This window comes from Schistocerca cancellata, chromosome 1, assembly GCF_023864275.1.
Source record: "Schistocerca cancellata isolate TAMUIC-IGC-003103 chromosome 1, iqSchCanc2.1, whole genome shotgun sequence".
Taxonomy (NCBI): domain Eukaryota; kingdom Metazoa; phylum Arthropoda; class Insecta; order Orthoptera; family Acrididae; genus Schistocerca; species Schistocerca cancellata.
The window spans coordinates 1,113,374,463-1,113,401,617 of NC_064626.1; the positions used below are offsets into that span (position 1 = coordinate 1,113,374,463).

General features: G+C 44.4%; 1 protein-coding gene across 1 annotated transcript in view; it reads left to right on the plus strand.

The window, feature by feature from the left end:
* Nucleotides 1–27,155, plus strand: part of LOC126163063 (uncharacterized) — a 282,388-nt gene that overhangs the window by 129,004 nt on the left and 126,229 nt on the right. Inside the window, exon 2 of the mRNA XM_049919967.1 lies at nt 13,621–13,806. Within this exon, the coding sequence (XP_049775924.1) occupies nt 13,638–13,806 (169 nt within the window). The 5' untranslated portion in view covers nt 13,621–13,637. The remainder of the gene's footprint in view (nt 1–13,620; nt 13,807–27,155) is intronic.

Here is a 27,155-nt window from a genome sequence, read left to right on the forward strand (position 1 = left end):
TACAAGCAATGATCACACGCACGGCACAGCGGACACACCAGGAACCGCGGTGTTGGCCGTCGAATGGCGCTAGCTGCGCAGCATTTGTGCACCGCCGCCGTCAGTGTCAGCCAGTTTGCCGTGGCATACGGAGCTCCATCGCAGTCTTTAACACTGGTAGCATGCCGCGACAGCGTGGACGTGAACCGTATGTGCAGTTGACGGACTTTGAGCGAGGGCGTATAGTGGGCATGCGGGAGGCCGGGTGGACGTACCGCCGAATTGCTCAACACGTGGGGCGTGAGGTCTCCACAGTACATCGATGTTGTCGCCAGTGGTCGGCGGAAGGTGCACGTGCCCGTCGACCTGGGACCGGACCGCAGCGACGCACGGATGCACGCCAAGACCGTAGGATCCTACGCAGTGCCGTAGGGGACCGCACCGCCACTTCCCAGCAAATTAGGGACACTGTTGCTCCTGGGGTATCGGCGAGGACCATTCGCAACCGTCTCCATGAAGCTGGGCTACGGTCCCGCACACCGTTAGGCCGTCTTCCGCTCACGCCCCAACATCGTGCAGCCCGCCTCCAGTGGTGTCGCGACAGGCGTGAATGGAGGGACGAATGGAGACGTGTCGTCTTCAGCGATGAGAGTCGCTTCTGCCTTGGTGCCAATGATGGTCGTATGCGTGTTTGGCGCCGTGCAGGTGAGCGCCACAATCAGGACTGCATACGAACGAGGCACACAGGGCCAACACCCGGCATCATGGTGTGGGGAGCGATCTCCTACACTGGCCGTACACCACTGGTGCCAAGGAACCTAGGTGTGATATTTTATGTATACAAGAAACCCATCGAGATGACACCATGAGAAGACCAAAAATCCTTGGGATGAAACTGGCAGTTGAGCGACCCCATAGACAATATGGCAGTGCTATCTTTGTGAGGAACGATATAGCTGTTCTCTCTACCTCACTTACAGAATTCAACAATATTGAAATACTGTCTGTAGAACTGAATGGTTGTATTGTGTCGTCAATTTACAAACCCCCAGGAGCAGATTTCCAATTTTCACCTACAGACAACTACACCAATCAACAAGCTCACTTTATTGTTGGAGATTTCAATAGTCATAGCAGTGTTTGGGGTTATGTTGAGGACGACAGTAATGGTGAAGCAGTTTTGACTTGGGCTGATACCAACCATCTTAATCTTGTCCATGATAATAAACTCCCACCATCTTTTAACAGTGGGCGTTGGAAACGTGGGTATAACCCCGACTTAATTTTTGTTAGCGAGAACATAGCTCACCAATGCAGAAAAACTGTTCTAAATCCGATACCAAATACTCAACACCGCCCCATAGGCTGCCAAGTGTTTGCAGCCATTACTCCTAGAATCACATCATTCCGAAGGCGATACAATTTCAAGAAAGCAGACTGGCAGAAGTTTGCTGACCTCCTTGACTCAGAAGTTTCACGCATAGAACCCTCAGTTTCCAACTATGATGAGTTTGTAGAAGCCGTGAAAAGATGCTCAAGACTCTCAACTCCCAGAGGCTGTCGAGTTAACTACATACCTGGCTTGACAGAAGAATCCGTGAAGCATCTACATAACTATATCCAACTTTTCAATGATAATCCTTACAGCATTGAAACCTTAACTGCTGGCCAAAATTTATCCTCAGCCTTAGCCAAATCCAAAAAAGAACGATGGATAGAGTTACTCGAGAACCTTGATATGTCTAAAAGCAGTCAGAAAGCCTGGCAGTTGCTGCGACGCCTGAACAACGACCCTGTCCACAATCATGGCCATGCAAACATTGCACCAGATCAAATTGCTCATCATCTAGTTCAGAATGGAAGGGTCAATTGTTCTAAAGATAGAACAAAACTCAAAAGAGAACCTGAACGTGAAAACAACCATCTATCAAATGACTTCATCTTACAAGAACTCAGAACCGCAATTCAGAAATGCAAAAATGGTAAAGCGCCTGGTCTAGACGACCTAATGATTGAGCAAATTAAACATTTTGGTCCCATCACGGAAAGATGGCTTCTGCAATTCTATAATGGTTGTCTGAAGCGGAAACAGATCCCTGCCATCTGGAGGAAAACTAAAGTTATTCCCTTACTAAAACCTGGAAAGGGTGCAGCTGATCCCAAGAACTACCGACCGATTTCGCTCCTTTGCCATTTGTATAAAATCTATGAAAGAATGTTGCTAAATAGACTCACTCCCATTGTTGAAAAACAACTCATACCTCAACAAGCAGGTTTCCGACCTGGAAAGAATTGTACAGCACAAGTCCTTAATCTGACTGAACATATTGAAGAGGGATATGAAAAAGGATACATTTCCGGGGCTGTCTTCGTGGATCTCACAGCAGCATATGACACCTTTCAACATCGACAATTATTGCACAAAGTCTACTACATCACTAGAGACATTAATTTCACCAGAACTGTGCAGACACTTTTGGAAAACCGGCGATTCTATGTGGAGTTCCAAGGAAGAAAGAGTAGATGGAGAAGTCAAAGGAATGGCTTGCCTCAGGGTAGTGTCCTTTCCCCCATATTGTTCAACATATTTACAAATGACCAGCCTCAACCTTCTCTTACAAAGAGTTTCATCTATGCAGATGATCTTGCCTTAGTCACACAAGCCAGAGATTTTGACACAGTAGAAAACCAGCTTACTGTTGCTCTCAAGGACCTATCTGAGTACTACAGAGTCAATAACTTAAGACCGAACCCTGCTAAAACTCAAGTTTGTGCTTTCCACCTACGCAATCGAGAGGCCTATAGAAAACTTACAGTGGTTTGGGAAGATCAAGAGCTTGAACATTGTTTCTACCCCAAATATCTGGGTGTCACCTTAGATCGAACGTTGACCTACAGAAAACACTGCACTAACACTAAGCAGAAAGTTGCTGCTCGTAACAACATCCTGCGGAAGCTCACTGGCAGCGTTTGGGGTGCAGATCCCAAACTACTAAGAACATCAGCCTTGGCCTTGTGCTATTCCGCAGCTGAATACGCATGTCCTGTATGGTACAAGTCATCTCATGCAAAGCAGGTTGATGTGGCCCTGAACGAAACCTGCAGGACAGTAACGGGATGCCTCAAAGCTACACCTATTGATAAACTCCATAAACTAGCAGGTATTGCTCCTCCAGACATAAGGCGTGAAGTCGCAGCCAAACTTGAGAGACATAAAGCAGATCATAACACCGATCACCTGCTACATGGATACCAGCCACCAATTAGTAGACTCAAATCTAGGAGGAGCTTCATGAGAACTACTACACCCCTCACCGGTCGGACTGGAGCAGCCAGACTATCTCAGTGGACAGCAAAATCTGACAGTAATGATTGGATGACTCCTTCTGAGACCCTTCCTCCTGGTGGAAATCAAGTCTGGACAGTGTGGAAGTCTCTAAATCGGCTCAGGAGTGGCGTCGGACGAACTAAGGACAATCTGTTTAAATGGGGCTTCATGAAGGAATCTTCCACCTTGTGTGACTGCGGAGAAGAACAGACAACCAAACATTTAATTAACTGTCCTAGATGTCCTGTATCATGTTCCACACAAGAGCTTGTTGATGTTTCAGACAATGCTGCTGCCGTTGCACAATTTTGGGCTAATACCGTTTAGTTTGTTCTTTTATGATTTGACCTGATTTGTTATATTGTATATATTGTAAATATTGTTGTAATGTTTTTGACTCGAAATAAATAAATAAATAAAATAAATAAAACTGGTGATCGTCGAGGGGACACTGAATAGTGCACGGTACATCCAAACCGTCATCGAACCCATCGTTCTACCATTCCTAGACCGGCAAGGGAACTTGCTGTTCCAACAGGACAATGCACGTCCGCATGTATCCCGTGCCACCCAACGTGCTCTAGAAGGTGTAAGTCAACTACCCTGGCCAGCAAGATCTCCGGATCTGTCCCCCATTGAGCATGTTTGGGACTGGATGGAGCGTCGTCTCACGCGGTCTGCACGTCCAGCACGAACGCTGGTCCAACTGAGGCGCCAGGTGGAAATGGCATGGCAAGCCGTTCCACAGGACTACATCCAGCATCTCTACGATCGTCTCCATGGGAGAATAGCAGCCTGCATTGCTGCGAAAGTTGGATATACACTGTACTAGTGCCGACATTGTGCATGCTCTGTTGCCTGTGTCTATGTGCCTGTGGTTCTGTCAGTATGATCATGTGATGTATCTGACCCCAGGAATGTGTCAATAAAGTTTCCCCTTCCTGGGACAATGAATTCACGGTGTTCTTATTTCAATTTCCAGGAGAGTAGTTGCTGAAAGGTACAAGGAAAACTTGAGTCACATTTTGAATATATACTATGACTCATGTATAAAATGTTCTCGGTTTCCAACACGCGTCAGTTCGAATACAATCCTCGAGCTTTCGCTACCATCTCCGCCATCGTCGTCCGCCTCCGTAGCGTAGCAGTAGCGTTACTGCCTACCACGCAGGGGGCCCGGCTTCGATTCCCGGCAGGGGACTGGAGGTTGTGTCTCCTTCATCATTTTCATCATAATTGACTCGCAAGTCGCCGATGTGGCGTCATCTAAAAAGGACTTGCAATACGGCGGCCGAACTATCCCGAATGGGACCTCCCGGCCAACAATGCCATACGATTATTTCATTTCCGCCATCGTCGTCAGGAGTTCACTGACTGCTGGGGTTGCATAACACGTACTACGATTCATACAATTATTGTTGGTGATGAATTCAATCTACCCTCGATATTTTAGCGAAAATATGTGCTTAAATCTAATGGTAGGCACAAAACATCGTGCGAAATTATTCTAAACGTTTTCTCTGAAAGCTGTTTTGGATAATTAGGTCAGAACATACATAAACGCACTAGGCATCTCAACAACAAACAATCCTGAACAAATAGAGTCACGCTGCACACAGAAATTAGTGACTTCCAATAAGCCCGCAGTTCTTGAAAGAATTGAACTATCATGTATAAAACATCTTCAGACTTCTGATTATTTGAGAAATGATTAGTGTGTCAAATATTTGACGTTAAACACGTAGGGGAACTTAACGGCAGAGGGAGGTACCCAATGTTTAGCAGTCATTTTGAGGTACAAGAAAATTATAATAAGCCGTTAAATTGGTTCAGACCTCTTTATTATAACATTAAATTTCAAAACACTACACTTTATCGGTATGCAGTTTCCTAAATTAGCAGTTTTTTTGAATAATTTGTGAGATCGTGGGGCAATATGGGGAATAATATTTTATGTACAAAAATTAGTTATAAATGGCATATCTGCCCCCCAATGAGTCACGGACCCTGCCATCGGTGGGGTGGCTTGCGTGCCTCAGCGATACAGATAGCCGTACCGTAAGAGCAGCCATGCCTGGGGGGATATCTGTTGAGAGGCCAGACAAACGTGTGGTTCCTGAAGAGGGGCAACAGTCTGGAATACTGACTTATCTGGCCTTCGATAACGTTGGAAGCTGAAGAAGTGAATTAAAATTTGGGCTGCAGCTGGGATTCAAACCCAGGTCTTCTTGCTTACTAGGCAGTAATGCTGACCATTACATTACCACAGGATTATGGTCAACATAGGTGCACGAACTACACAAGCTAAATACCCTCCCCAACACAAACTCCAATTCACATCTCCCACCGAGCGAGGTGGCGCAGTGGTTAGCACACTGGACTCGCATTCGGGAGGATGACCGTTCAATCGCGCGTCCGGCCATCCTGATTTAGGTTTTCCGTGATTTCCCTAAATCGGTCTAGGTAAATGCCGGGATGGTTCCTTTGAAAGGGCACGGCCGACTTCCTTCCCCGTCCTTCCCTAATCCGATGACCTCGCTCTCCTCCCCCAAAAAACCCATCAAATCTCCCCTTATATTGTCACTATTACCAGGGCTCTCAGACATTGGAATAGCACCCCAGCATTGGACGTAATGGGGAAGTGCTGTACTACATGTGATTGTATAGATCTTAAATTAAATTTTCCCTGAGACATTTAAGTCTCTAATTTATCTACGATAACGTTGGAAGCTGAAAATCTATACGATCACATGTAGTATAGCACTTCCCCATTAAGTCGAATGCTGGGATGCTATTCCAATGTCGTAGAGCCCTGGTAATAGTGACAATATAAGGGCAGATGCGAACTGGAGCTTGTGTTGGGGAGGGTACTTGACTTAGGTAGTTCGTGCTCCCCAGAATACTGTGGTGGTGTAATGGTCAGCATGGCTGCCTAATAAGTAGAAAAAACCGGGTTTGAGTCCTGGCTCCAGTACAAATTTTAATTCCCTTCTTTAGCTTCAAACGTTATCGGTGATAAAGTAGAGACTTGAATGTCTCAGGGAAAATTTAATTTAAGATCTACACTCCTGGAAATTGAAATAAGAACACCGTGAATTCATTGTCCCAGGAAGGGGAAACTTTATTGACACATTCCTGGGGTCAGATACATCACATGATCACACTGACAGAACCACAGGCACATAGACACAGGCAACAGAGCATGCACAATATCGGCACTAGTACAGTGTATATCCAACTTTCGCAGCAATGCAGGCTGCTATTCTCCCATGGAGACGATCGTAGAGATGCTGGATGTAGTCCTGTGGAACGGCTTGCCATGCCATTTCCACCTGGCGCCTCAGTTGGACCAGCGTTCGTGCTGGACGTGCAGACCGCGTGAGACGACGCTTCATCCAGTCCCAAACATGCTCAATGGGGGACAGATCCGGAGATCTTGCTGGCCAGGGTAGTTGACTTACACCTTCTAGAGCACGTTGGGTGGCACGGGATACATGCGGACGTGCATTGTCCTGTTGGAACAGCAAGTTCCCTTGCCGGTCTAGGAATGGTAGAACGATGGGTTCGATGACGGTTTGGATGTACCGTGCACTATTCAGTGTCCCCTCGACGATCACCAGTGGTGTACGGCCAGTGTAGGAGATCGCTCCCCACACCATGATGCCGGGTGTTGGCCCTGTGTGCCTCGGTCGTATGCAGTCCTGATTGTGGCGCTCACCTGCACGGCGCCAAACACGCATACGACCATCATTGGCACCAAGGCAGAAGCGACTCTCATCGCTGAAGACGACACGTCTCCATTCGTCCCTCCATTCACGCCTGTCGCGACACCACTGGAGGCGGGCTGCACGATGTTGGGGCGTGAGCGGAAGACGGCCTAACGGTGTGCGGGACCGTAGCCCAGCTTCATGGAGACGGTTGCGAATGGTCCTCGCCGATACCCCAGGAGCAACAGTGTCCCTAATTTGCTGGGAAGTGGCGGTGCGGTCCCCTACGGCACTGCGTAGGATCATACGGTCTTGGCGTGCATCCGTGTGTCGCTGCGGTCCGGTCCCAGGTCGACGGGCACGTGCACCTTCCGCCGACCACTGGCGACAACATCGATGTACTGTGGAGACCTCACGCCCCACGTGTTGAGCAATTCGGCGGTACGTCCACCCGGCCTCCCGCATGCCCACTATACGCCCTCGCTCAAAGTCCGTCAACTGCACATACGGTTCACTCCACGCTGTCGCGGCAGCTACCAGTGTTAAAGACTGCGATGGAGCTCCGTACGCCACGGCAAACTGGCTGACACTGACGGCGGCGGTGCACAAATGCTGCGCAGCTAGCGCCATTCGACGGCCAACACCGCGGTTCCTGGTGTGTCCGCTGTGCCGTGCGTGTGATCATTGCTTGTACAGCCCTCTCGCAGTGTCCGGAGCAAGTATGGTGGGTCTGACACACCGGTGTCAATGTGTTCTTTTTTCCATTTCCAGGAGTGTATTATCTGGCCCTGTAACATCAACCACATGACAATCAAAGGGGTCGTGCTACGAAAAGAAATGGCACCCCAGGCCATCACTCCCAGTTGTCGGACAGTATGGCGGACGACAGTCAGGTTGGTATCCGTCTCCAGACACGTGTTTGCTGGTCATCATGGCTCAATTTGAAGCTGGGCAATTCCAGTCAATGAGATTTGAGGCCGAAACCCCTTCTAGAGACGCCCCGGACAGTGGTGGGATGCGAAGCTGGCTGTTGGCCGCCATAAGGCTCGACAACAAGCAGTGATGGCCTGGGATGCCATTTCTTTACGTAGCAGGACCCCTTTGGTTGTCGTCCGCGGCACCATTGCAGCACAGCGGTAAGTAGACGATATTCCACTCCCCGTTTTGTTGCCCTTCATGGCAAGCCGTCCTGGGCTTATGTTTCTGCAAGATAACGCCCGCCCGCACTCCACGAGAGTTCCTGCTGCTTGTCATCGTGCATACCAAACCCTGCTGTGGCCAGTAAGATCGCCGGTTCTCCCCCAATTTAGAACATACAGAGCATTAAGGGGCTCCGGAACGCCCTATACTTGCAATGTTAAAATAACGCTTATAAATTACATCTTTCCTCACAAAATATTTGAGATAGGAAGTTGAACTTTTTACAGATTATTTATTGGAATATGGGCTACAACTTAACACAGGGATTTTACAAAATTTTAGTTCAGTTATTAAAGATGATTTCTTTCCAATTGTAATGAAAATTCACAAGATTTTTTTGCAATTTTTTATTTATATATTCAAAAATATACAGTTTTTTGGAAAAAGGCTGTGTTAAATTAAGCAGAAGGTACTGTGTAACATTTACTGAAAGTGTGAAACAAATATGTTTGGAAGATCCTTAGAAAACATGTAATTAGTATGAGAAAATAAAAGTTTTGGGAATCGAGCGACAAAGATTGGATTAACTTTTTAGTGCATTCCAGGTCCATAGGATGGATTATCTTCATCCTCTGCAAACTCCTCCTCCAGCTTCCTCTTGTTCCTCCTCCTGTTTACTCTTGCTTGTATTTCTAGACTCTTTACAGCCCTGTCTGCAGCCCGAAGGCGTTCCTTGTCTAAAGCAAGCATCGCTCGTACCATGTTAGAATGTTATTATTTACAGTAATAACACATACCTTTGGCTTTCCAACATTTCTCCTTTTCTTAAAAGCCTTCAGAGGATTTCTAATAACTTTACTTTTACTCATTATTATACTTCAACAAAACAGAGACTCAAGAAACAGAATTAATTACGAATATTTTCGAGATAACGACAGAGTAAATATACATGAAACCATCGACAATCACACCAGCGATATATATTGAACCATCACAGGTTAGCCACAACACATACTTTATCTCACATCACTAAAATGTACCTGATGAACACGGACGTTAATAATAACACCATTTGACAGCAGTTTAACAGCGCCACAGTGGGTCACGCCCATGTAGAACACATTTCAAAAAAAATTTAAAAATAGTTGTAGTCTTCGGAATTGAATAAATTATATATCTATTAAAAGGTAATAGTCTGTAGATTCAGAAAACGCAAAAAAGTAAAAATTGAACTTTTCATGATTTTGAGCCTTTCCGGAGCCCCTTAAGGGCAGGGCCCTCCAGCGTCGCGGGATTTTCACGATCTAATGCGCTAGTTGGACAGGATTTGGCACGATATCCCTCAGGAGGATATCCAACAACTCTATGAATCAATGACAAGCCGAATAACTGCTTGCATAAGGGCCAGAGGTTCACCAGCGTGTTATGTACTTGCTCAATTTGTGAAATTCTTTTCCTCGAATAAATCATCCAGTTTTTCTGAAAGCGTAACCATTCGTTTATCTGTACACGTATATAAATCTACTAGATTGTTATCTCGTTCGGATAGTTGATGGCCTAACTTGTTACGGTTACAGGACATTTGGCATACATCAAATTACCTCATACTGCTGAATGTTATTGATTGAAATTAGCAAAAATACTATAAAAATCATGTAGTACCTTTATGTTTCGAAAGAGTGTGTATTAATTCTATCTTAATATGAGTAACTAACTATGACAGTACACACGCAGCCGACTGCCACGTATAGGACCCCCAGGTCCAAAAATAGAAAAGGCGGACTCGGCGTTATATTTAGCCGAATATTTTGCCCTAAAAGCAGGACTAGCTGTTTTAAATAGAAATAGTTAGGTATTTTCATTCGTTTACTAGTAATCAGATCGACGTTAAATGTGTTAAAACTAAAAAGACAATCAGCAAACAGCCTTATAGTTTTGGAAATTATGACAGTTTTCTTAATTGCTCTCATCTTCCTAAGATGCCAAAATAATTAAAAAAAGTTCGCCTTAAACAAAATAGATAATTATCTGTTCTTCTGGGACGGCATACGAAAAGATATTCGTTAACTTTAGGCATTTCAATTAGACTTATCGAAAAATAAGAGTAATCTTTAGTTAAGTATTACTGTTTCTCATCTGAACCCAATTTATCAAGCACGTTATTTATCTTGGAAATAATTTCATGGAACTGCTGACAGTACATTTTTAAATTACATAACAATAACATCATCTTTATGATCGTGTCGGTTTCCACTTTAAAGGGTTGCTTTGTCCATTGGGCTTTCATGAAAGAGAACATCCGGTCTAAGGCGCTGCAGTCATGGGCTGTGCGGCTGGTCCCGGCGGAGGTTCGAGTCCTCCCTCGGGCATGGGTGTGTGTGTTTGTCCTTAGGGTAATTTAGGTTAAGTAGTGTGTAAGCTTAGGGGCTGATGACCTTAGCAGTTAAGTCCCATAAGATTTCACAAACATTTGAACATTTTTGAAAGAGAACATCCTTAGAATGTTGGTGTGATGGCCTGGAAGTGCAAAGTAATATTCTACCAATGTCAACGACTCCGAACGAAATTCTTCATTATCCCCTTCCGTGTTTCACCACGCGTAGTAGTATGGCCCGAGAGGGGTGGGTTGTCATCGGCTCATCGGCACATTCTGTTACATCTCGCCGCGCGGGATTAGCCGACCGGTCTAAGGCGCTGCAGTCATGGACTGCGCGGCTGGTCCCGGCGGAGGTTCGAGTCCTTCCTCAGGCATGGGTGTGTGTGTGTTTGTCCTTACGATAATTTAGGGTAAGCAGTGTGTAAGCTTAGGGACTGATGCCCTTAGCAGTTAAGTCCCATAAGGTTTCACACACATTTAAACTTTTCTTTTTTTTATTTTGTTACATCTCGCTCGCTCTGCGCATAGCGTAGTTTTGACATTGTGTATTAAACTCGTTCGTCCTACGAAGAAAAACATTGGACGCAGGCATGAGAATACTATTGGTTAGAGTATCACTGTGGTAGTATCCTTATCCCTCCTTAGAATTACTTCCCGCGATTAAGCCATTAGCTTGGAACGGGCCTTTGTTCTGCGGTCTCTGTTTCATTGCTAAGGAGCCTAACAACATCCAGACTGGCAGGGCTTTTATATACTCGTACGTATGTGATCAGACACGACCGTAAAAAGCGGAACATTTCCGGCTGAAGCCGAACATCTGGCAGTCGACGGGCGCACACGCAGCCCTTAACTGTTAAGACTCAAGTCCGCTACGAAGAGTCACGTGACCGTTTGGTAGCAGGTCCACGTCATACGCAGCGCTCCAAAACGACCAGTTAGTTAGTTACGTGTTCCATTGATCAATAGCACGGAAAACCGTTATGATGTGGAACGTGTCAAATGCACAAGAAATGCGCACAGGAACAAGGTTTTTTTTTACATTATAGAGTTATACCTAAATATTTCTGTTATCTATCCCATTGCCTTAAATGGCACAAAATGCATATGATATATCTCCAGATTTATTTACTCATATTCAAGAATTCATCTATGTTATAGAAGGAGTTGTCAAGGAGGTATGATTTCAATTTGTTTTTGAAACTATTACTGCTGTCCGACAGATATTTTATTTCATCTCGTAATTTATCAAAAAGTTTTATAGCAGCATATTTTACCCCTTTCTGTGCCAAAGATAGGTTAAGTAAAGGATAGTGTTGGTCTTTCTTTTTTCTGGTATTGTAATCATGAATGTCGCAGTTGATTTTAAACTGGTCCATGTTGTTGAGAAAAAATTTCATTACTGAGTAAATGTGCTATGAAGCAGTTATAAGAATTCCTAATATTTTAAACAGATGCCTAAAAGATGTGCGACTATGAACCCCACACATTATTCTAACTACTTTTTTTTGAGCAGTGAATACCTTTTGCCTAAGTGTTTAGTTGCCCCAGAATATTATTCCGTATGACATCAGAGAGTGGAAGTATGCAAAGTATGTTAGCTTACTAATTTCTACATCCTCAAAATTGGCAATTATTCTGATTGTAAAAGTTGCTGAACCTAGTCGCTTCAGGAGATCCAAAATATAAATTTTACAATTAAGATTCTCGTTTATATGTACACCCAAAAACTTAGTATGCTCTACCCTGGCCACTGACTTCTTTTGATGTGTTATGTTTATTGAAGTAATTATACGTTTTGCAGCAGAAAATTGGATGTACTGTGTTTTTTCAAAGTTCAGAGAAAGCCCATTCCCAGGAAACCAATTAATAACTTTTCCAAAGACAGTATTTGTATTATTTTCTATCGGACTTTCTTTTACTGGATTAATAATTATGCTTGTATCATCAGCAAACAGTGTCAGTTTAGCATCTTGTTTCACATAAGAAGGGAGGTCATTCACATATATCAAGAACATGAGGGGACCCATGATCGAACCTTGTGGAACACCTGTTCTGTAGATATGACTTAAACCACCCATATTCTGTTCCATTTATACCATAGAATTGTAATTACCACTCATATTCTGTACCATTTATACCATAGAATTGTAATTTCTCTAACATAATGTCATGGTTCACACAATCAAATGCTTTGGATAAGTCACAGAATATGCCTATTGGTGACATTTTACTATTTAAATCTCTGTTATGTGGACAGTGAAATTGTATATTGCTGTCTCAGTGGAACAGCATTTCTGAAATCCGAACTGTGATTTACTAAGTATCACATTACTGTTGAGATGGCTAACTACTCTTGAGTAGCTGCATTACTTTCTCAAAGATTTTTGAAAATGCTGTAAGCAAGGATACTGGCCAGTAATTATTGACATCTGTGCTTTCCCTCTTTTTGTAGAGAGGCCTGACAATGGCATATTTTAACATGTATGGAAAAATACCGTGATTCAGTGATGCATTACATATCTGACTAAAAACATCAGCTGTAATTGCTCCACATTGTTTTAATAACTTGTCAGAGATGTCATCTACTCCAACAGAACATTTATTTTTCAAAGATTTAATAATTGTCCTTATTTCACAAGACGTTGTTAGATGAAACTTAATCTGGTTAAAAATTTTCAAAACTGCCTCTTCCATGTACTGCCTGCCTTTTCTTTTGAACTAAAGTGTGCTCCTTTAAGAGAGTCGTCCGCCGCTCGTGGTCTCGCGGTAGCGTTCTCGCTTCCCGAGCACGGGGTCCCGGGTTCGATTCCCGGCGGGGTCAGGGATTTTCACCTGCCTCGAGATGACTGGGTGTTTGTGTTGTCCTCATCATTTCATCATCATCCAGGAAAGTGGTGCAATTGGACTGAGCAAAGATTGGGTAATTGTACGGGCGCTGATAACCACGTAGTTGAGCGCCCCACAAACCAAACATCATCATCATCATCTTTAAGAGAGTGGCTGATATTTTATGTGGCGCGCTCAGGTTCACACTCACATTAGTCCAGCGCCGCACCACAGCTGTGACAGGGTTGTCACGTGTTTTGCAGGTGAACGGCGAGCGGCGATGAGCGTCAACTCGAGCGCGGCGGGCCGGCGCTCCACGAGCGTCAGCGTCAGCGCCAGCGGCAGCGCCAGCGCCAGCGACAAGCGCGCCAGCTTCCAGAGCCACGAGGCGCGAGACAGCTTCAAGAGCCTGCACACCAGCCTCGAGGACGGCTCCAGCTCGGGGCACGGTGAGCCCGCCTGAGACCACCAGCAGATTCCAAAACGTTATCGCTAATCTACACTTTTATAGACGTCTAAGTTACTGAATGCGTATACAGTATCTGATCAAAAGTATCCAGACACCCCTATACAGGGTGGCCCATTGATAGTGACCGGGCCAAATATCTCACGAAATAAGCATCAAACGAAAAAATTACAAAGAACGAAACTCGTCTAGCTTGAAGGGGGACACCAGATGACGCTATGGTTGGCCCGCTAGATGGCGCTGCCACAGGTCAAACGGATATAAACTGACTTTTTTTAAATAGGAACCCCCATTTTTATTACATATTCGTGTAGTACGTAAAGAAACATGAATGTTTCAGTTGGACCACTTTTTTCGCTTTGTGATAGATGGCGCTGTAATAGTCACAAACGTATAAGTACGTGGTATCACGTAACATTCTGCCAGTGCGGACGGTATTTGCTTCGTGATACATAACCCGTGTTAAAATGGACCGTTTACTAATTGCGGAAAAGGTCGATATCGTGTTGATGTATGGATATTGTGATCAAAATGTCCAACGGGCGTGTGCTATGTATGCTGCTCGGTATCCTGGACGACATCATCCAAGTGTCCGGAACGTTCGCCAGATAGTTACGTTATTTAAGGAAACAGGAAGGGTTCAGCCACATGTGAAACGTCAACCACGACCTGCAACAAATGATGATGCGCAAGTAGGTGTTTCAGCTGCTGTCGCGGCTACTCCGCACATCAGTAGCAGACAAATTGCGCGAGAATCGGGAATCTCAAAAACGTCGGCGTTGAGAATGCTACATCAACATCGATTGCATCCGTACCATATTCCTATGCGCCAGGAATTGCGTGGCGACGACTTCGAACGTTGTGTACAAAAAAAAAAATATGGCTCTGAGCACTATGGGACTTAACTGCTGTGGTCATCAGTCCCCTAGAACTTAGAACTACTTAAACCTAACTAACCTAAGGACATCATACACATCCATGCCCGAGGCAGGATCCGAACCTGCGACCGTAGCGGTCGGGCAGTTCCAGACTGTAGCGCCTAGAACCGCTCGGCCACCTCGGTCGGCGAACGTTGTGTACAGTTCTGCCACTGGGCACATGAGAAATTAGTGGACGATGATAGATTTTTTGCACGCGTTCTATTTATCGACGAAGCGTCATTCACCAAGAGCGGTAACGTAAACCGGCATAATATGCACTATTGGGCAGAACATCAGCGACCTTGGTGGGTTAAAGTATGGTGCGGCATTATGGGAGGAAGGATAATTGGCCCCCATTTTATCGATGGTAATCTAAATGGTGCAATGTATGGTGATTTCGTACTTAATGCTCTATCGATGTTTCTACAAGATGTTTCATTGCATGACAGAATGGCGATGTACTTCCAACATGATGGACGTCCGGCACATAGCTCGCGTGCGTTTGAAGCGGTATTGAATAGCATATTTCGTGACAGGTGGATTGGTCGTCGAAGCATCATACCATGGCCCGCACGTTCACGGATCTGACGTCCCCGGATTTCTTTCTGTGGGGAAAGTTGAAGGATATTTGCTATCGTGATCCACCAACTACGCCTGACAAGATGCATCAGCGCATTGTCAATGCTTGTGCGAACATTACGGAAGGCGAACTATTCGCTGTTGAGAGGAATGTCGGTTCACGTATTGCCAAATGCATTGAGGTTCACGGATATCATTTTGAGCATTTATTGCATTAATGTGGTATCCACAGGTAATCACGCTGTAACACCATGCGTTCTCAGAAATGATAAGTTCACAAATGTACATGTATCACATTAGAACAACCGAAATAAAATGTTCAAATGTACCTACGTTCTGTATTTTAATTTAAAAAACCTATCCGTTACCAACTGTTCATATAAAATTGTGCCCCTTACGTTTGGGACTATTACAGCGCCATCTATCACAAAGCGAAAAAAGTGGTCCAACTAAAACGTTTATGTTTCTTTACGTACTAGACGAATAGGTAATAACAATGGGGGTTCCTATTTAAAAAACGCAGTTGATATCCGTTTGACCTATGGCAGCGCCATCTAGCGGGCCAACCATAGCGCCATCTGGTTTCCTCCTTCAAGCTAGGCATGTTTCGTTCTTTCTAGTATTTTCGTTTGACGCTTATTTCGTGAGATATTTGGCCCGGTCACGATCAATGGACCACCGTGTATAATGCGGAATTGACCACTAGATGTCACTGCAGGCCAGTATAAAAGAAGCAGAGGATTAGTGCACTGTCAGTAGAAAAGCAGTGACAGCAGAATGGATCGATGAGGAGAGCTCAGTGACTTCGAATGTGGAATAGTCACTGGATGTCACCTAAGTAACAAATCCGTCTATGATTTTTCACCCCTTCTAAAGCTGCCGAAGTCTACTGTTGACGATGTGGTTGCGAAGTGGGAATACGGAGGAACAACCACAGCTCACTCAAGACCAGGCAGACATTATTTACTGACGAACTGGGACTGTCGAGCATGATGTCAGAAAATGAATCATTCGTAAGTTCCAAAGTGGTGCGAGCAGTCCAGCTAGGACAATGACTGTGCATAGTGAGTACAAACGATGTTCGAGAAGCTCCTCATAAGCCACACATTTCTATAGTCCGTGCTAAATAGAACTTGAGATGATGTAAAGAGGGATGCCACTGGACAGTGGCTGATGGAGGTACCTGGAAGGATGAATCACACTTTACAGTGTGGCAATCCCACTGAAGAGTTTTTATTTGGCATACGACTGGACAACGTTACCTGCCCTCATGTGATATCAATGTCTTCGTTCAGAAGACGCGGTGTTACGGTGTAGGGGTGTTTTTCGTGGTCAGTGTGTGGTTCCTGTATTGCGCTTAAAAAAACACAAAATGCGGAAGGTAATGAACACATATTACAGCGTTGTGTGCTGCATACAGTAAAGGATTGTTTGTGCCAGCATGACAGTGCACCCTGTCATAAAGCAGCGTCTGTGAGGCGATGTCTTGTGGACAATAACTCTCACCGAGCGAGTCGGCGCAGTGGTTACCACACTGGGCTCGCAATCAGAAGGACGACGGTTCAAACCCGCGTCTCGCCATCCTGATTTAGGTCCTCCATGATTTCCCTAAATCACTTCAGGCAACTGTTGGGATGGTTTCTTTGAAAGGACACGGCTGACTTCCTTCCCTAATCCTACGGGATCGATGACCTCACTGTGTGGTCCCCTCCCCCAAATCAACCAACCAAACAACCAACAATAACTTTCCGGAAATGGACTGGTCTGCACAGAGTCCCAACTTGACCCCAATGGAACACTTTTAGGATGAGTTACAACGTCGACTTCGCTTCAAACCACAGCGTTCAACATTATTAACTCCTCTGGTTTCTGTTCTGTGGAATAAAGGGCTCCTATTTCTCCACAGATATTCAGACACCTCACTGAACGTATCCCCACTATCGTTCAAACCGTCATAAAGACGAAGGATGGACATCAAACTGATGTCCACTGACCGGTCTCAGGACACTTTTCATCAGATAGTGCATGTGCGTTCCACATCTCCTCCAAAGCCACTGCATCGATTTTAACCAAACTTGATCTACATATCACTTAATATCTTGAAAGCAGTTTGGGGCGAAAAGGTGGTGAGATAGAAGCATAGCTTAGGAACGCCAGAAACAATTTCAATCAAATTTTGTTTATTAGTGACTCATTATTTGTATTGTTTATATTGCATAAAAATACTGTGGAGGTGACGTACACCTACCCCTCCCCCCCCCCCCCATGAGCGAGGTGGGTGCAAGAAGCTGTGACATGTAAAAATATTGGGTAACGATAGATACTAGTATCTAATCCTTAATTTTCGGTTTCGCTAGGTTCATTGATGATAGTCTCGAAGACGTTTCGCCTCTACGAAAGAAGTGGCGGGATAGTGGAGGAGGGGGGAGGAGGGGGGAGGAGGGAAGTGGTGTATTGACAACAACGTATCAGCATATCTCTGTAGTACCTCACGTAATGACTACTAAACCTGGCACACATAACACTTGCTATCTCGAAATAATTATTGTGACAGTGAAGCACACCTATAACCATTATTCCTGAGAGTAGGGGTGAAAAGGGGTCAAATGAAAGCAGTGTTCCACCTGGAGCAAAACCAGTTCTATATTAGTATATAAGTAACGACTCGTTGATAAACATCGTTACAAAATTTTACAATTTTTGCACAGTAATCTAATATCATTATGATGGACACAAGGTACATCTGATTTGATACTTTATAAATGGTTTTTGAAAGCCTGCGACTGTAGAAACAATAGATTTGTTTATAAATAAATAAATCTTCCGCTACAGTCACGATTTTTCTATATTTTACTTCTTGCAAGACGCGTTTCGAGAAATAATTACCATTTTCAAGTGCGTTTTTTGTGTGTCTTAAGCCATTTCTTCTGATGTTGTCAGTGTATGAGATTCTGTTCCGTTTCAATGACCTTTAAGTTTTCTAATGGTCCATTTGTGCAGAGTCTCACACACACTAAACATCACACATAACTTGTTGTTGCAATAATGAATAACAAAATAGGAATGCGGGTAAGCTACAACAAACAGCATAGTGAAAGCATTATTGTGGCCAAGATAGATACGAAGCCCACGACTACTGCAGTAGTAAAAGTTTATATGCCAACTAGCTCCTCAGAAGACGAAGATATTGATGAAATGTATGATGAGATAAAAGAAATTATTCAGATAGTGAAGGGAGACGAAAATTTAATAGTCATGGGTGACTGGAATTCGAGAGTAGGAAAAGGAAGAGAAGGAAATATAGTAGGTGAAAATGGATTGCGGGTAAGAAATGAAAGAGGAAGCCGCCTGGTAGAATTTTGCACAGAGCATAACTTAATAATAGCTAACATTTGGTTCAAGAATCATAAAAGAAGGTTGTATACATGGAAGAGGCCTGAAGACACTAGAAGGTATCAGATAGATTCTATAATGGTAAAACAGAGACTTAGGAACCAGATTTTAAATTGTAAGACATTTCAGGGGCAGATGTGGACTCTGACCACAATCTATTGGTTATGAACAGTAGATTAAAACTGGAGAAACTGCAAAGAGGTGGGAATTTAAGGAAATGGGAGCTGGATAAACTGACAGAGCCAGAGGTTGTAGAGAGTTTCAGGAAGAGCACTAGGGAACGATGGGTGAAAGAAATATAGTAGAAGAAGAATGGGTAGCTTTGAGAGATGAAATAGAGAAGGCAACAGACGATCAAGTAGGTAAAAAGACGAGGGCTGGTAGAAATCCTTGGGTAACAGAAGAAATATTGAATTTAATTGATGAAAGGAGAAAATATAAAAATGCAGTAAATGAAGCAGGCAAAAAGGAATACAAACGTCTCAAAAATGAGATCGACAGGAAGTGCAAAATGGCTAAGCAAGGATGGCTAGAGGACAAATATAAGGATGTAGAGGCATATATCACTAGGGGTAAGATAGATATTGCCTACAGGAAAATTAAAGAGACCTTTGGAGAAAAGAGAACCGCTTGTATGAATATCAAGAGCTCAGATGGAAACCCAATTCTAAGCAAAGAAGGGAAAGCAGAAAGGTGGAAGGAGTATATAGAGGATCTACACAAGGCCGATGTTCTTGAGGACAATATTATGGAAATGGAAGAGGATGTAGATGAAGATGAGATGGGAGATATGAAACTGCGTGAAGAGCTTGACAGAGCACTGAAAGACCTGAGCCGAAACAAGGCCCCGGGAATAGACAACATTCCATTATAACTACTGATGGACTGACAAAACTCTACTATCTGGTGAGCAAGATGTATGAGACAGGCGAAATACCCTCAGACTTCAAGAAGAATATAATAATTCCAATCCCAAAGAAAGCAGATGTTGACAGATGTGAAAATTACCGAACTCTCAGTTTAATAATCCACGACTGCAAAATACCAACGCGAATTCTTTACAGACGAATGGAAAAACTGGTAGAAACCGACCTTTGGGAAGATCAGTTTGGATTCCGTAGAAATGTTGGAATACGTGAGGCAATTCTGACCCCACGACTTATCTTAGAAGACAGATTAAAGGAAGGCAAACCTAAGTTTCTAGCATTTGTAGACTTAGAGAAAGCTTTTGATATTGTTGACTGGAATACTCTCTTTCAAATTCTGAAGGTGGCAGGGGTAAAATACAGGGAGTGAAAGGCTATTTACAATTTGCACAGAAACCAGATGGCAGTTATAAGAGTCGAGGGACATGAAAGGGAAGCAGTGGTTGGGAAGGGAGTGAGACAGGGTTGTAGCCTATCCCTGATGTTATTCAATCTGTATATTGAGCAAGCAGTAAAGAAAACAAAAGAAAAATTCGGAGTAGGAATTAAAATCCATGGAGAAGAAATAAAAACTGGGACGTTCGCCGATGATATTGTAATTCAGTCAGAGACAGCAAAGGACATGGAAGAGCAGTTGAACGGAGTGGACAGTGTCTTGAAAGGAGGATGTAAGATGAACATCAACAAAAGCGAAACGAGGATAATGGAATGTAGTCGAATTAAATCGGGTGATGCTGCTGGAATCAGATTAGGAAATGAGACACTTAAAGTAGTAAAAGAGTTTTGCTATTTGGGGAGCAAAATAACTGATGATGGTCGAAGTAGAGAGGATATAAATGTAGAATGGCAATGGCAAGGAAAGCGTTTCTGAAGAAGAGAAATTTGTTAACATCGAGTATAGATTTAAGTGTCAGGAAGTCGTTTCTGAAAGTATTTGTATGGAGTGTAGCCACGTATGGAAGTGAAACGTGGACGATAAATAGTTTGGAGAAGAAGAGAATAGCAGCCTTCGAAATGTGGTACTTCAGAAGAATACTGAAGTTTAGGTGGGTAGACCACATAACTAATGAGGAGGTATTGAATAGGATTGCGAAGAAGAGAAATTTGAGGTACAACTTGACTAGAAGAAGGGACCGGTTGTTAGGATATGTTCTGAGGCATCAAGGGATAACCAATTTTGTATAGGAGGGCAACGTGGAGGGTAAAAATCGTAGAAGGAGACCAAGAGATGAATACGCTAAGCAGATTCAGAAGGATGTAGGTTGCAGTAGGTACTGGGAGATGAAGAAGTTTGCACAGAATAGAGTAGCATAGAGAGCTGCATCAAACCAGTCTTTGCACTGAAGATCACCACACCAACAACAATCTCCCAATATCCTGTCGGACATTTGCGCGGCGTAGTATGGCAACTCGACCTACCATGGACTTCATACGCCGCGCTGGATTAGCCGAGCGGTCATGGACTGTGCGGCTGGTCACGGCGGAGGTTCGAGTCCTCCCTCGGGCATGGGTGTGTGTGTTTGTCCTTAGGATAATTTAGGTTAAGTAGTGTGTAAGCTTAGGGACTGATGACCTTAGCAGTTAAGTCCCATAAGATTTCACACACATTTTTGGACTTCACAAGTTGCTGGAATTACCCTGTAGAAATACTGAACCATGCTGCCTCTATAGCCGTCAATAAGTGCGAAAATTTTACCGGTGTAGGCCTTTGTGCATGAACTGAACTCTCGATTAAGTCCCATGTTGGGCTATCTGGATGACCAAAACATTGGCTCCAGTTGTCCATAATGTTCAGAATTTTCCTTAAGCCAATCACGAACAATTGTGGCCCAGTTACATGGCGCAATATCAGCAACAAAAATTCCATCGTTGCTTGGGAACGTGAACGCCATTAATGGCTGCAAATGGTCTCCAAGAAGTAGAAAAGAACCATATCCAGTCAATGGTCAGTTCACCTGAACTAGAGGACCCAGTCCATTTCATATAAACACAGCCCACACCATTGTGGAGCCAGCACCACCCGTTGCACTCTGCCTTGTTGACAACCTAGGTCCACGGCTTCGCGCGCCACACTCGAACCCTACCATCAGTGCTTACCAACTGAAATCGGGACTCATCTAATGAGGCCACGGTTTTCCAGTTGTCTAGGGTCCAACCGATATGTCACGAGCCCAGGACAGGCGCTGCAGTCGATGTCGTGGTTTTAACAAAGGCACTCGCGTCAGTCGTCTGCTGCAGTAGCCCAAAAAATGTTCAAATTGCTCTGAGCACTATGGGACTTAACTTCTGAGGTCATCAGTCCCCTAGATCTTAGAACTACTTAAACCTAACTAACCTAAGGACATCACACACATCCATGCCCGAGGCAGGATTCGAAGCTGCGAGCTAGCGGTCGCGCGGTTCCAGACTGTAGCGTCTATAACCGCTCGGCCAACTCGGCCGGCTGCAGTAGCCCATTAATATCAAGTTGCACAGCACTGTCCTAGCGGATACACTAGTCGTACGTCCCACATTGATTTCTGTGGTTATTCCACGTAGTGTTGCTTGTCTTTTAACATTGACAACTCTACGCAAGCGCCGCTGCTCTCGATCGTTGTCTGTAGTGAGAGGTAAATCCTGAAATTTGGTATTCTCGGGACACTCTTGACTCTGTCGATCTTCAAATACTCAATTCCCTAACGACTTCGAAAATGGAATGTCTCATGTGTCTATTTCCAGTTACCACCCCGCTTTCAAAGTCTGTTAATTCCCGTCGTGCCGCCATAATAAAGTCGGAAATCTTTTCACATGGATCACCTTAGTACAAGTGACAGCTCCGCCACTACACTGCCCCTTTGTACCTTGTGTTCGCGATACTAGCGCCATCTATATATGGTCATTTCGTAGTCCCATGACTTTCGTCACCTCAGTGTATTTATTAACGATTATTACGACGCGTTTAGGCATCTGTCATCGTCAGATGTGTGAACAAAAAGCATAGGTAAAGAGTAATTTGTATAAGCTAATGTATGAGGAGGTTATCGCGAAACTTTGTAATTCATCATACATGCCAAAGAAAACAAAAATGTTGCAGTATAGTAGGTGGATCAAATGAAAGTGGCCAGGAGGACGGGGTTCCAGATACAAAGAAATATGGCAGAGGAAAGGAAATACAGTACTAACATGACTATAGCAGAGGACGTCGTCTTTCCAGCTGTGCTAATTTTTTTCTGGCAGTTTATTTAAAAAGGTTCATACTGTCAATCTTTCTTTTCTTTTGTATGTGTCAAAAATTACGAGGTTACCTGATTACTTACTTGTACATTAGCTTATTTAAACTGTTCGTTATTTATTCTTTTTGCTCGTAGATCTGACGATGGGTAATGTCAAAATGCGTCATGATCGCTGACCTCTTCAAACATGTTTAGTAGTATGTAGTGATTGTTTCTGGATACTACTTAATGACGAGAAAATACGTATCAAAAAACTGAACTTTTTGTTACAAAAGTTCTCTCTTTAGAGTATATCCGATGTCCCTTTCGAAAGAAGTGTAATAGTAAAGGAGCCTCTATGCTACTGTGCCGGCTGGGAGGTCCTGAGGAGTGACATCAGTAGTTTTCTTTCTTGGAATGTAAGTGGTGTCGCTTTAGGGAAACTATTATAGATGGCTGTGACAGGTAGTCGTGCAGTGTTTGTCGTGTTTGTGTTATTGAGGACTAACTGAAGACAAGGTGAAACACTGTGCCGACATGTAGCCTGTTCTTTTAGAGTAACACCAAAAAAGCAGGAGAGATTTTTGTCCTATCTGGACGACGCTTCGTCATCCAAATTGCAAGCTTGTGCTAGAAACGCTACGCAGTATCTTTCTCTCCATCTTTTATTCCACCACCTAGAAACTTCCGAAGGCTCCAGGTGATTAAACTCGTGTTATAATATCCATCGAGACACCTGGTTCACCCAGCTTGTACTGCCATATTTCACACTGAAAATTGGCTAATTACGTCACACATGAACAGTTTACATTTTCCCAACTGAAATACTTCTGAAACTTCCTGGCAAATTAAAACTGTGTGCCGGACCGAGACTCGGGACCTTTGCATTTCGCGGGCAAGTGCTCTACCAACTGAGCTGCTCAAGCACGATTCAAGCCCCGAAATCACAGTTTTACTTCCGCCAGTACCTCGTCTCCTACCTTCTAAACTTCACAGAAGCTCTCCTGAGAACCATGCAGGACTAGCACTTGGCTTGAGTCGTGCTTGGGTAGCTCAGTTGGTAGAGCACCTGCCCGCGAATGGCAAAGGTCCCGAGTTCGAGTCTCGGTCCGGAACACAGTTTTAATTTGCCAGGAAGTTTCATATCAGCGCACACTCCGCTGCAGAGTGAAAATCTCATTCTGGAAACATCCCCTAGGCTGTGGCTAAGCCATATCTCCGCAGTATCCTTTCTTTCAGGAGTGCTAGTCCTGCATGGTTCGCAGGAGAGCTTCTGTAAAGTTTGGAAGATAAGAGACGAGGTACTGGCAGAAGTAAAGCTGTGAGGACGGGGCGGGAGTCGTGCTTGGGTAGCTCAGTTGGTAGAGCACTTGCCCGCGAAAGGCAAAGGTCCCGAGCTCGAGTCTCGGTCCGGCACACAGTTTTCATTTGCCAGGAAGTTTCATATCAGCGCACACTCCGCTGCAGAGTGAAAATCTCATACTAAAATAGTTCTCTTCACAAGTACACCAATTAAAATTAGAAGATTCGCGTATTTCAACAATATATTTGTAACCCAAAGTTTTTTATAGTTTGATTAAAGATATTTGAAGTTATATTAGAGCGTAATGATATAAATAATTGGACATTTTAAATAGATGCACTCCATGACGCATATATGTGCAAGTAACTTCATGGGTGGCTGTAGTTTCAAAGGATTTGCGGTTCGTCGAGAGAAGTGGAGGAAAATCAGTGACAGTTGAGGTAGGCACATTGTGGACACATCCAGCTAGGTAAAGAACAAAAAGAGAAATAAAGTTACTGCGCCAATAGGCAGCATGAAGAATACTGGCAGAGTTTTATAAGGGGGCGATCAAAAAATTCCTGTTTGAGGGCGTTTCTGCGGCGTATATGCAACGTAGCGCGACTCCAGTGCGGTTATATAAGCACCGACATGGACATGTAGGCAGGGGGATCAGTGGGGCATTCAGGTCTTTCCAACGTGCGCGCCATAAATGCGGAAACGTGAACTACACTGCTGGCCATTAAAATTGCTACACCAAGAAGAAATGCAGATGGTAAACGGGTATTCATTGGACAAATATATTATACTAGAACTGACATGTGATTACATTTCCACGCAGTTTGGCTGCATAGATCCTGAGAAATCAGTACCCAGAACAACCACCTCTGGCCGTAATAACGGCCTTGATGCGCCTGGGCATTGAGTCAAACAGAGCTTGGATGGCGTGTACAGCTACAGCTGCCCATGAGCTTCAACACGATACCGCAGTTCGTCAACAGTAGTGACTGGCGTATTGTGACTAGCCAGTTGCTCGGCCACCATTGACCAGACGTTTTCAATTGGTGAGAGATCTGTAGAATATGATGACCAGGTCAGCTGTCGAACATTTTCTGTATCCAGAAAGGCCCGTGCAGGACCTGCAACATGCGGTCGTGCATTATCCAGCAAAATGTAGGGCTTCGCAGGGATCGAATGAAGGGTAGAGCCACGGGTCGTAACACATCTAAAATGTAACGTCCACTGTTCAAAGTGCCGTCAATGCGAACAAGAGGTGACCGAGACGTGTAACCAATGGCACCCCATACCATCACGCCGGGTGATACGCCAGTATGGCGAAGACGGAAACACGCTTCTAATGTGAGTTTACTGCTATGTCGCCAAACACGGATGCGACCATCATGATACTGTAAACAGAATAAACAGAACCTGGATTCATCCGAAAAAATGACGTTTTGCCATTCGTGCACCCAGGTTCGTCGTTGAGTACACCAGCGCAGGCGCTCCTGCCTGTGATGCAGCGTCAAGGGTAACCGCAGCCATGGTCTCCGAGGTGATAGCCCATGCTACTGCAGACGTCGTCGAACTGTTCGTGATCTAGACTGCTAGTGATACGAGGCCGTTGGGATAGAGCACGGAGTTCCGTATTACCCTCCTGAACCCACCGATTCCATATTCTGCTAACAGTCATTGGATCTCGACCAACGAGAGTAGCAATGTCGCGATAGGATAACCCGCAGTCGCGACAGGCTACAATCCGACTTTTATCAAAGTCGGAAACGTGATGATACGCATTTCTCCTCCTTACACGAGGTATCACAACAACGTTTCGCCAGGTAACGCCGGTCAACTGCTGTTTATGTATGAGATATCGGTTGGAAACTTTCCTCATGTCAGCACGTTGTAGGTGTCGCCACCGGCGCCAACCTTGTGTGAATGCTCTTAAAAGCTAATCATTTGCATATCACAGCATCTTCTTCCTGTCGTTTAAATTTTGCGTCTATAGCACGTCATCTTCGTGGTGTAGCAATTTTAATGGCCAGTAATGTACTTGTCATTGTCATTGTCGAATGGTTGCGTTTCGACAGAAGACGTTCCCACATCGCAAATGAATTAACGTGCATGTTACGCCAGCTCAAGTGGGAGACACTCGAGCACCCGCCCTGTAGTCCTCACCTCACCTCATGCGATTATCACGCCTTCGATCCCTTAAAAAAGGTTATGAAGGGGCAACGATTCCTGTCGGATGAGGATGCGCAGCAGGCAGTCACAGACTTCTACACGCAGCAGGACACGGCGTTTCACAAAGGGGTTCTTAAATCTGGTGCATCTGTGGCGTATCTGCCTAAATGATCACGGCGATTTTGCCTGATTGCCGTACTTGGACTATACGACCTTAGAACGGAAACTTTTGATCCCTCCTTATCACACCTTTTATAATTCATGATATAGATGGCATTAAACATGAAGGATCCCAACTTTCCAGCGTTAACAAACTTTCTGCCGTTCTCGAAGAAACCACATTTAGTATATGTCACGTGCCTAATCGAACTCATTTTTCACGTTTTCAGGTGTTCAGCTGTTCTCGACTTAGCCTCCTGAAACCTATAGTCTTTCTGCGGTGTCTATTTTTTATTCCAATTGTTCTAAAAGATATTTTCAAAATAAAAATTTGCCGGCAGTGTGTTTTCGAGTTTCTTGCCGAGTTATCGATTCCATTTCACACCCGCTATTCCTACGGCTGACCTAGTTGCCTTCTTCAGGAGCCTCGAGCAGTGGTCTTACACTTGCTGTTTGTCTGGACTCCAACCACAACACTCGATCGTGCAAGGACACATAAATCCGACCATCTCCTCCCTGAAGACCCTTGCATGGCAGTACTAGAGGACCATGTGCTCGCACACCACTCTCGGCATCTGTCGGCTTTCGTGAACGAACCCGCTATTTCTCATTCGTACAGCTCTTTAATTGTCGCTAGGAATCTCCGTGAACACTTTTCAATTTCTTGTACGAAGAAAGGAAAAGGAAGGCGTATCAAAAAT